The sequence below is a fragment of the Populus euphratica genome, unplaced genomic scaffold (assembly GCF_000495115.2).
Source record: "Populus euphratica unplaced genomic scaffold, PopEup_1.0 scaffold6.1, whole genome shotgun sequence".
Classification (NCBI taxonomy): domain Eukaryota; kingdom Viridiplantae; phylum Streptophyta; class Magnoliopsida; order Malpighiales; family Salicaceae; genus Populus; species Populus euphratica.
The window spans coordinates 182,855-195,131 of record NW_011499849.1 but is presented as its reverse complement, the minus strand read 5'-3'; the positions used below and the strand labels follow the sequence as shown (position 1 = coordinate 195,131).

At 32.0% G+C, this 12,277-nt stretch overlaps 1 protein-coding gene and 1 non-coding gene across 2 annotated transcripts; one reads left to right on the top strand and one right to left on the bottom strand.

Moving 5' to 3' along the window:
• Positions 1 to 4,243: 4,243 nt before the first annotated feature.
• On the bottom strand, positions 4,244 to 4,316 carry TRNAK-CUU (transfer RNA lysine (anticodon CUU)). The gene has a single exon. It is a non-coding gene; the product is annotated as a tRNA-Lys (tRNA).
• Positions 4,317 to 5,755: 1,439 nt separating this feature from the next.
• On the top strand, positions 5,756 to 9,916 carry LOC105119804 (S-adenosyl-L-methionine-dependent methyltransferases superfamily protein). The gene is made up of 8 exons (XM_011017994.1): positions 5,756 to 6,067; positions 6,391 to 6,494; positions 6,597 to 6,737; positions 7,443 to 7,524; positions 7,631 to 7,824; positions 8,100 to 8,211; positions 8,858 to 8,965; positions 9,589 to 9,916. The coding sequence occupies exons 1-8, from the start codon at positions 5,810 to 5,812 to the stop codon at positions 9,727 to 9,729; spliced, it is 1,140 nt and encodes a 379-aa protein (XP_011016296.1). The 5' UTR covers positions 5,756 to 5,809; the 3' UTR covers positions 9,730 to 9,916.
• The last annotated feature ends 2,361 nt before the right edge of the window (positions 9,917 to 12,277 follow it).

Sequence of the window (12,277 nt, the reverse complement as noted above, 5' to 3'; positions counted from 1 at the left end):
ATAGAAAAACATTATTTAACCTCCATCTATGCAAGTAGAATAAATACATTAATTTAAAATCCACCTTTAATCAAGTTCCATCGTGAATTTTTTATATCAACTCACCAGGTCCAGCCTGGCTTAATAACTGTGTGTAAAATTATGAGAAATTTCTTATGGAAGGATAATCGGTGGCTGGGTTCTCATTTAACAATTACTGATTTTTTAACTCTTATCGTTTTAATTGTTTTAAAATAAAGAAATTGAAAGTATAAAAAACTGTTTGGCAATAATTTAAAAATTATATGTTTAATATTTGGTAATAAAAGACAATTTTTATAAATCCTTGTTTAAGCTCTTGCCTTTTTAGCTTTTATTACTTTACTTTACTTTACAGCAAAATAATTAAAAATATAAAAAATGAAGTAACTGTTTCAAAATTAGTTGTTTACTTACAGCAAAATAATTAAAAATATAAAAAAGGATTAGTTTTGAAAGTGGAATATGATTTCCTTATAAAGTAGGTTAAATGTATATTAGTTTCCACTTTGAAAAGAAATAAGAAGTTGTATATATCTTTTGAAATGGAATAATGTTTATTTTATATAGAAGTAAAGAATAACCTTAAACAATTTAAAATTATATAAATATATATTGTGCAATTTAGCCCAACACACACAACAATTACTTTCCTATTGTGATTTTAAATATTTTTACGTAAAATCACAAAAAAATACTTATAATTTAGTTTATTCTACCGTGCTTATTTATTGAAAAAAAAAATATTTTTAAGCAAATCATGTAGTTTTGAAATAAAATATTAATTTAAGTTACACTATTAAATTCAAATAGTACATCAGCTTCACACACGACACCGCATCATGACTCCATATCAAACTGTTTTCTATGTTAAATCTCTCGGGACATATAACGCGACAGAAACTAGACAAGCTCTATATTTATATTAAAATAACGTAAGAAAGGATAGAGACACCGCATCATGACTCCATATCAAACTGTTTTCTATGTTAAATCTCTCGGGACATATAACACGACAAGAAGTCGACAAGCTATATATTTATATTAAAATAATGCAAGAAAGAATAGAAGATTAAAGTATTTTATAAGGATATATTGAGCCTACACATACACAATCTTTTTTCAATTAGATTTTTCCAGATGTCATTGTAAGATCCCATACATCTTACTTAATGAATATATGTATGTATGTATGTATATATGTATGTATGTATGCATTAAAAGTCGTGTAATGAAATCCTGGTAATTGTATTTATACCATCAAACAGTGTTGATGTTCCCTATTAAAACTTCAAATATTTAGCCATTCAAGCTTATAAAAATAGATAATTTTGCCTTCACAATATTAAGGGGGATTTTCAAGCTCTATTAAAAAAGAAAACAATCTCTCACGTCTACACTATGAAGTCCAACATCTCCTTGGAGTTTCCCTTTTTAACACTTCGAGAATAAATTAAAGTAATATTTTATATTGTCTTAATACCCACGTCACGTTCCACCGAGTCTTCGTTATGACCATGCACGCACCTCCAACTCATCGATATCCAGTCTTTAAGTGCTTTATTCATTATGTTAAAAATAAATAAAATATTTAAAAGTTATTATTATGATGTATTTATAATTAAAAAATATTTTTTTTAAATATGATTATCCCATACTATTAAATAGTCTAAATAATCAAACGAAAAGACAATAATTTTTACAAAGACTTTGTGCATTGAAACCTTGTATACCCATCTATGATGTTAATGAAATTGAATATATATAACATGTTGATAATGTCTTGGAAAAAATCCACACATGAATTAGAATTTTCGTGGCTGGATTTATGGAATTGATTGGTCGTGAAAAAATAAATCATACAAGAAATAGAAAACTCTCTAATATTCAAGACAATATATTTATACAAATGAAAAAAAATACATTAAAATAAAAATATAATAAGGGCTAAGGAATACATACCTGGCTGGAAATGATATGAAATAAGTTGGTTTGGCTTGTCTTTCAATGGTTTCATCTGGCTTTAATGGCTTTTGAATGACTTTGATTAGTTTTTTTTTTTTTTTTTGCTAAAAATTGTTTTTTTCTAGCTTTCATACTTGTGATTGTGATTGAGTATTTATATTAAAATTTGGAATTTCTTCATGGAAAAGTAATTGCATCATTAGTTAAAAAATTAATATTGTATTGGTTTAGTTATTCATGATGACTTTTAATTGATATCGCATGTCATGGTTATAGTTATCAAAAGTTACATTAATTTAAAATTTTAAATTATTAGATAAATTTTAAAAATATAATTTATATAATTTTTTAATAATTTTTCTCCGGTGGGTGAGAGCTTCTTGACTTAAAACTTTCACATGTATATATTATTTTTTACTTGATTTTTATTAAAGAAAATAAAACTAATAAAATTTATAATTATAATTATCTAACCCCAATAATACCATATCTAAGAATAATTATATCATGCATCCTACAAATGAAAAAAAAGGGGGTTATTGTAGGCCAGTGGCTAGAAAAAAATAACTGCTTTGCTTAGAAAAAGTCATGTGCGCATATAAAATTTGTGCGCAGGAGAAGCTTGTACAGAATTAAAGGGTAGGATCGATGCTCGGACCAAGACTACACCGAGCTTGGGTAAATCTTTAGCTAAAAATTCCAGCTACTTGTGCCAGCCCTTGAAAAAAAAATTCTTTTTATTTTTTCTTGTATCATCACATGTGTTTGTTTATTGTCCATACAACAAAACTTGTATATACAAATTCATAGCATGTCTATCGTCAAGTCTTCTTTCAGGAATCAACTGAACTCTTCCGACAGCGGATGACCACAGATCTTTGAATGGGAATGAATGATTCTCTAGTTCGAGAAAACTGTAAATTGCTTTCTGCTAATGCTGGGAACTTTTACACGGCCTGTTGATCTCTCAACGGGCATGCCTTTTTTCTTCTATTTTAATTCACAATGATTTATTTTCTGAGACGTCGATGCTCGAAAAGCACAGTGACAAACACCTGGCAAGACCTTAGAAAGTACTGTGTCGTGTGATTAAAAAATGAAAACAGAATTAAAGGGTGGCAGCAAGATTTTTAAATTTTCAGGTAAGGAATGGTGTCGTTTTACTACACATCAATGTCATCAACTAACGATCATTTTTTTGGGCTAGGAAAGTGGAACTTTTCTGTACGAGCCACGCCACCAAAGCTTTGTCGGCAGGGAAATAAGAGGACGATAATTAAAAATATAGGAAGCTAAAATGTTTTACGCTTGCCAAACAAGCAAGCTACCATTGCTGTCAAATTTTAATTACCAATTAAATAACCAAAATTTAATATACAAAGAGGAGGGCTTTAGCTCTGTTCTTGTTCTGAGTCAGCGAGGTTAAACGATGTCCACTTCACACGATGGACAAATCGACCTATAGCGCAAAACCCACCACTAAATGATAATTTAAGAAGGCTGTCGCTGTAAGTTGTTGTTTGGTATTGTACTATTAGTTATTTTTAAAATAATTTTTGTTTGAGATATATATATATATATATATATTATTTTATTTATAAAAATTATTTTTAATATCTATATATCGAAATAATTCAAAAAATTAAAAATTTTAAATTAAAATAATTTTAAAAATAAATAATTAGCCGTATATCCAAACAACCTCTGAAAATTACGTTGAGAGAGAGTTGAATATTTTTGATGCCTGACATGATTGCGCCCTCGCCTTACAATTTCTGTTTCCTGGAGAAACAAATAAAATAATACTCCCTCGTCCGTTCCAATTTGGAATGAGACCAGACGAACACTAGAGCGGGTAAGTTAAAAAAGAAAAAACGAAAGGACCTGTGCTAGGATATTGAAGTCATTGAATATCAGCTTACGACTATATATCACTCCTACATTTAGGTTAATTAATTAATAAATATAGTATCTCATCTAAGTGTTTGAGATTCAAAAGGATACTGATACATACCCTATATATACTTGTAGTACCGCTGTATATAAAAAAAATTCATTTGACGAAAAATAAAAATAGTTTAAATTAAAATGAAATTATTTTCATTAGAAAAATGTCCGGATCTCGTCCATAAATAAGTAGTCTTCCATCCTATTTAAGAAAGCAAAAATAAAATGGTTTTTCATCACTGGCTTGCCTTGCCCCGCCCCAACAACCACTGTCGGAGGTAAACTGGAAAACAATTGGTATAAAGATTATTATCGCCCACCGTGGGGCTCGAACCCACGACCACAAGGTTAAGAGCCTTGCGCTCTACCAACTGAGCTAGACGGGCTTCTTGTTGAAAGGTAAGGAGTTAGATATATAGATAAATCTGTGTACCAGCTAAAAAATAAGAATTTAGAAGGACTCTGTCGAACAGGAACTATTTTATATGCCCGTTTGGGCCTAAAACTCTGCCCATAATCTCATCCTTACCCAGCCCATCTGAATCCCATCACATCTAATAAAACAATGTTTGAACTCTAGGCAAATAATATGACACGTTGAGCCGTTCTCCTTCTCCTTTATTTTTTTTAACCTTCTTCGGAAAAAAATAAAAACGAATAAATAGCGTTTTAGAGGTTGCAATAAAGTACGTGCAAACCTGAATATGAGGTAAACAGTTCTCCTCTCCTTCTCTTATAATCACTTGTGAGAACGAGAGTTGTATTCTAGAAATGCTTTTTTAGTTACTTGATTATTTGTTATTGTTTTAGCAAATTTAAAAGATGAAAAAAAAAGAATGAAAATGTAAAATTATTAATTATTTCTATAAAATTGGAACCACCAAAAATAAAAAGTAACACGATTGGACAAAGTAGCTGCAGTGGATTGATTCCATGTTTTGATGCAATGAATTCTTTTGGCATTTTCTTGCTGGAGAGAATATCATCTTATTTTATTTTATCATGAAACATCCAACACAAGATAAAAAAATTTAATATTGAAGAATGACAAAGCAACATCACAAAACGATTTTTTTATTTTTATTTTTAAACAATTTTATTACATTGCTGTTTCTGATTTTACATTATATCAATTCAATCCTTCACCTATGTATTTATTTTTAAATATATTTCATGCCTATAAAACTTTTCAATTTGACCCAAACATTAGAAAACATTTTTTCATAACATGAAATATTCAAACATTATTCTAAATTTCAGACTAGTCTAAGTTAAAAAAAAAAAATATGTGACTGGGTTAAAAATTTAGATTGGTTTTGTGAGGCCATGTTAAAAACCGATCCATCAATCAATTGACTTTATTATTTTAGAAAATAAAATCATTTAATTTATTTGTTTTTTTAAATTGAGAGTGGTTTGGGATGACCTTTTTAATGGGATTTAAATTTGCTTATTGTTACTAATATACACAAACAGTAATAATGGTACAGCTGTTAAATTTGATTTAAATTATAATTCACAAAAGTGGCCGGCTATTTGGTCATTAAGTTCGTCCGTGTTAATATTTTTTTTTAAGACAATTTTTTTTTTAATTTCAAATAAAACTAAGCACGTTGCATTAGCTAAGTTCAATTTTTCATATCATTCCAGCCAGACAAATAATAAATAACTCAGGAGTCAGGACACCTTGTTGCGTTAGTAAACACCCAAAAGCAGTCACTTAAGTAGTCGTTCTTCTAGAAGCAGATATTTTAATAACATTTGCTTAGTAGGTAGTTAGTGTCGTATCCGAGGGGGGCTAGTGGTATAATGCTGCCGGCGTAGCAGCATAATTTAAGATTGTCAGTCTCTGTTTTTTATTTTAACTTGTGTGTCCCATATGATTATCTCTTCTTTTTTTTCCCCGTCAATCTCATATAATTCATTGACCGCCACTCTCTCTGCTCAGAGACAGACGCTGAAAGAAGCCATGGCCTCCTCAATCCTTGGCAACCTCTCGTCTGCGTTTCTCCCGAGCCAACTCAGCAAATCGAGCCGACCTCTTTTCACACCGCACTGTACCCCTACCTTTAAACGCACTAGTTTCGCGGCAAAAATTCGTGCCTCTTCTACCGCCTTTGTTGAGACCAGGCCAACGGTCAGCTTTTCGTTCTTCTCTTTCAAATTTATCATTTTCTTTTTTTCCCAAATCTTTAAGTCTGGATTTTTATTCTTCCAGCGCATAATTGCGCTTTTAAGTCAGTTTTTATTGTGATTACAAGTACCCCCCCTGATTTCTTTGTTTGGTTGATGAGAGAAATCAGAGGGAATTGAAGTGAAAGCAAATGTTACAGGCCTTATATTTTTTTTGTGTTCATTGATGAATATTTGAGAATTGAGATTATAGGTTATTTATTAACCTTGAATGATTAGTCATTGATTGCTCTTAATTGAAACATCTGTCTTTCTTATTGGATTTAGGATCCTGTGGTGGTTGAAAAGGATGTCAGTAGCAGCAAGAACATAGTAGCCTGTCCCGTGTGTTACGAGCCCGTAACTTTGATCGGTGCTAACGTCTTATCTGTGTAAGTTATTTTTAAAAATGTATGCGGAAATTGTTATTACCTTTGGCATGGAATCAGTGAGGGTCTTTAGATTTATGTTTGTAATGGTTGGACTTGGCACAGAGATTCTGCACGCGGATCTAGTTTGCTGTGCAGCACCTGTAAGAAGACTTACTCAGGCAAGGAAACGCATCTTGAATTGACGGTAGCAAGTGGGTCTAAGTCATATGACGATGCTATGCCTATGGCCACAGAATTTTTCAGGTGACGATGAAATAGTTATTGCAGTCTTTATGATTAAGATAGAGCTTGTGGACATGGTGCTTATAGTACATTTGGGTCATGGATAATGTTTATACATGTTCACACTAGGACTTTTGCAAGTTACATGTAAGAATATTTGTCCATCTTGGAGCAATGATCGATTATCAACTACAGTGACTAATTTCTTTTGAATTAATTCCGACCCATCATGCTTCACTAATGATGGCTAACTAGTCTTCTTAAACCATCTATCCTGTCAAGCAGAAGAAAGGGTCAAGTTACTTTTAACTAAACTTTGAGCCTTTTACGTTGGACTCTATTGCATTCTTGAGGTTCGGGGCTGCAATTCAATGATTGTAAATTTCATTTTGAAGGGGTTGGCGTTTGTTGAGTACCACAACCAGTCTGAACTTGGTTATCTTGGCTAGATAAGCGATTATGCTGGTCGCATTTGCAGATCCAGACAACCTATGCTGGAACTTCTTCTCTGGGAAAAATTAGTTCTTTTGGCATCTTTTACTTAGATACAGCATCAAATTTTGAAGAAAATTGTGGTTTAGTTTGACTTCAATGGTATTGTATGGATAAAAATTACAGTAGGAATGTTTAGTCATCACACTGATACATTTCATGCAACCACGCACAAGTAGTATGAGTGCCAAACATTAAAATTTTGGCTGTTCCCTTATTGTTTTTCTGAATCAGAACACCATTCATATCATTCCTTTATGAGAGAGGTTGGCGGCAGAACTTTGTATGGGGTGGTTTTCCAGGCCCGGAGAAGGAGGTAACAAGACATCTCTTTCTGAAAGCTTTCCCAGGAAATTTGTTTATTGAGTTGGAGATCTTATTTGTGGGGCAACCCTGTAAACTCACAGTGATCTGGGCTGCAGTTTGAAATGATGAAGGATTACCTCAAGCCAGTTTTAGGTGGCAATATTCTAGATGCTAGTTGCGGTAGTGGCTTATTTTCAAGATTGTTTGCCAAGAGTGGGCTGTTTTCTCTTGTTACGGCTCTGGACTACTCAGAAAACATGCTGAAACAGTGCTATGAATTCGTCCAGCAGGAGGAAAACTTTCCAAAAGAGTATGAACCAAAACTTTCTACTAATTTTGTTTATTATTTTGTTGGATGATCTGAATTCATCTCAACAGATCAGTGAAATTGATAATTGATATATCAGCTGCAATTTCTCATGGGATATATTGGAGTTTCTGTTGATAAAACAATTTGAGACTTCCTCTGCTCAATTAGTTTTGGCTTAAAGCTTGCTTGAGTTGAGACTCTATTTCTAATTGGTTTGATTTATTTTTTAAACTAATATTGATCACGGACAATGATTGTTTTTTTTATCTCTCTAGGAACTTTATATTGGTTAGAGCTGATATTGCTAGACTTCCTTTCGTTTCTGGTTCCCTTGATGCTGTCCATGCTGGTGCTGCTATACACTGTTGGCCTTCACCATCAGCGGCTGTAAGTTCTTCCTCACTTGTAGTATTTTAAACTTATATGTCTTTAGACGTTATATTATCATATTACTGTATATTGGAGATCAGTAACCACGGTTTTGACTGGCATGTAAAGCCGAGACTGGAGGGGAAAGACATGAGTCTTACTGCTCAAAGGAATCAGGCAGTTGTGAAGCTGAAGCTTCCACGCTTTGATGCCCGCATAACAGTTCTTTTGCTCTTTTTGTCAAAATTGTGGCTACCCATTGCACAATTTGTCAAATACTGGCTTATTGGTGACAATTTACTGTACCACGTCTTGCCCCTTTGACGAGCCTCGATGGACATTCTCTTCTGCAAAATTCCTATCTCGTTTTCATTTTTGGCCACTCTTAATTTTTCTCATGGTTTTATGGTGACAATAAACACACTGAAGGGCTTGAGACAATGAATGTTGGCTATATATTTGGCATCTAGCCAGATATCATATGTTTTCACTTCCCATCACTTACAAAAATATAGTATTCTGCTTATGGAAAGTGTGCTTTAAAAATGACTCCACTTATCTTTGCTACTTGCTTCTGTTACAAGTGTGCTTATAAATGATCCCACATTGCTCAAGTTTACCAGCTGACGATTCCATGATGTGATATCTATTCTTTAATTTGCAGGTAGCCGAAGTAAGTCGAGTTTTGAGGCCCGGAGGAGTGTTTGTCGCTACCACCTACATACTTGATGGGCCTTTCAGTTTCATCCCATTTTTGAAGCCTATAAGCCAGGTATGTGGTTCACTTCGAACTTGAACTGCTATACTTGAGGACTTTAGACAACATGCTCTTTTGGACATTTACGATAGAAAAAGTAGAGCTATTGTTAATGGAATCAAAACAAGTCAATTCGTCATAATAGTGCTTATTCATCCGTTTTCTGCAATGTATCATATTGTGGATTGCACGACGTGTGTTTGGCATTCTGTTGGCTTAAAATTTGATTTAAAAAAAAAATTAATATTTTTTTAAAGTTTTTAGATTTTTTAATGGGCTGGTATTAAGAATGAATTAAAAAAATATTATTTTAATATATTTTTAAGTGAAAAACACTTTAAAATACAACTTCTACCACTCTTAAACAGTCATTTAATAAAATAAAGCACAGACTAAGTTAAGCAAGAAAAATAAAAAGTAACCGCTGGGAACTTGACTGGCAATGCTCAAGGATTCAGCATGCTCTGTCAGTTTAGTGACATCTTCTGTATTCAGAAATGGTAATAATCTTACACCAAGATCATAAAAGTTTATCCGACAAGCTTTGCTTGAAGGATGCTATATCAAGCATCATATTTATGTCTTATTTAACCCATATATGGCTGGTGGATAATTTATCAATTTGTCTTCCATTACAGAGATTCACACAAGTATCAGGCAGCAACTTCTTCCTATCTGAACGTGAACTAGAAGCCGTCTGTAGAGCCTGTGGACTAGTTAATTTTACATGTACAAGAAATAGGCAATTTATAATGTTTTCTGCAACAAAACCCAGCTAAGCTTTCCGGGCTATTCTCATATGTTCGTCTCACAGTATTTTATTTAAAGAGCAGCGCTTTACTTCAATACTCGTTTGATCAGTTTGTTTCTCTTGTAATTCCAATGTATACCAATGTGACATTATTTTACCTTGAGAAAGTGTATGAAGATATGTATTATAAATAATTTTTGTATGCTGTTATCCCATAAGAAAGAAGGAAATAGAAAGGGTTACTGAATTGCAAAACATATAAAACTATGAAGATATAATTTTAAAGAATGAAATTGAAAAGAAATAAAGTTTATTTATTGAATTGCAAACCTTACAAAATAGACGGATCAATATTAAAAAAAGTAAAAAAGCATTGAATAGTCCGAACTCGTGAGAGTATGAATAATCTTGAAACAGATGGATGTTGCGTGAATCTTTATGACATTTAATTCCAGGTTATCGTGGGTATTATTTCCTCCTTTTTTTTTTCTTTTTTTTTTAGATTTATAACTTTTTTGGATCTATGTTATTTTTTCTTAATAATGATCTTACCTAATCTAGATTGAATCCTCCATGTTTGTTTGTGTGTTGATTTAAATTAGTATCTAGATCTATATTCTATGATTGTTTTACCGACTTGTTATGGTTCTGATACTTTTGAAGATTGTATCTTATTGGTTAAAAGATTTTACTATAAGATGATTGTTGTCGATTTTCCATCAGCAAGATCATAGCTGATGCATTATGATGCATTATGAGTTTCTATTTTAATTTATGTGAATATCTAGATTAATTTGTATAGTAAATATTTGGATTAATTTATGTATATCATAACTAATCACACGATTTATTAAACACTCTACGTAAATCAATAAATATTTATGCATCATAAGTTTTTTATTTGTGAACATGTAGGTTTTGTTTACCTGGTGCAACTGTGTTTTTTTATAAAATATATTTTTTTATATTTTTTTATTATTTTAATGTGTTATCAAAAATAAATTTTAAAAAATAAAAATATATTATTTTAATATATTTTTAGATAAAAATTATTTTAAAAAATAATTGTTATTATAATACCAAGCACTAATATAATACAATAAGTTTTTGGAAAAGCTGGAATTTTAAAAAGTTTAATATGTCATCTAAATTGATTAAAAAATAAAAAAGATTAATTGTTAAGTGAAAAGTTAGCTATTATTGATGTGATGATATTTTTAAAATAGGAAGATTTATTTTCTATAGTTATTTTATTTTTCATGATTGTAATGTGAAAATAGCAGTGTCGTCTACACTACATTTGGTGATAATGAAATAATATTTTCCATTCTAAAAAACTCTTTATGCTGTTTTGATTTTAAATGATTGACAATTATGTTTTTCAATTGGCAGCCTAATTAATGAATATTCGTGATGTTAAATCTTGCGTCATTTAACGCTACTAGGCCTTTACTTGGGCCTTTCATTAGGACACAGCACAATAAACCTTCCACCCTATTAAAGTTGAAGAGCGTTAGTTAGATTAAAGAGCAGCGCTTATAACGAATACGAGTTATTTGACTCTTGACTCTGTGGTTGTATATACATATTTTTTTAATATATTTTTTATATATAAAATTTAAAATGTAAATAGAAAATTTATATAATTATTCAATTAAATAAATTGATAACTATTTATGTAAAAAAATGTTAACAATAATTAAACAAAATTGAAAGATAAATATAAATTAAAATATTAAATCCATATTTTTATTAGATTAACGGTACATTAAAATTTAGCATATTTATAGCTGCAGATGGAAATAAGAAAAAGGGAGAGAGAAAATAAAAGGAGTTTGGGAGAGCTTGCTTGTTTGCAGCAGGAGCATTCCAGGATATACATAATCCCATTGTGACCAAGACAATCCCGTTACTGTTGATGGCTAATCAGGTAAAACCAGAAGAGGCAGTGCTGCCAGAATGATGGCTGGTGCAGAGGCTATTTGTGCTAGAACTATCCTCCCAGGATTTGGGTCGAGTGCAGAAAGGAAATCGATGACACCCTGAGACTCATAATCTGGAAAGATGGGAGTCTTAATAACTTACTCGGCTCCATGGAACAGGTCCTGCACGATCTGTTCGTTAGGATTTACTTGAATCTTGAATGCTAGCTCTCCTATCAGCATCTGACAAGTGTGGATCATTGGCCAAAAAGAAAACGAGCACACCCACTACAAATACTAATTATGCCGGCAATATCGAATGCAACCCTCCACCCTGGGATTCCCATGAAAGTTGCTGGAGCTATGACACAGAACAGAATCCACCGGTAATGGAACCAAAATTGGATGTTAGTTCTAGCCATCCAAAGGCCGTACCACGATTGCTATCATCAGTTGAATCAGCAACGAGGGACTGGGTTGCAGGTGCAACAATGTCGAGGCCAATGCCATTCAAAGCTCTAGATACGGCCACCTGTTTGTGAAAAGCTGAATGACTTGAAAAGGCACTCAATCAGCTGGTATGCTGAGGACTATTGTGCTTTTCTTGATAATTACCTAACAAAAATTATTTAAGAAATCTCAAACACATGAACC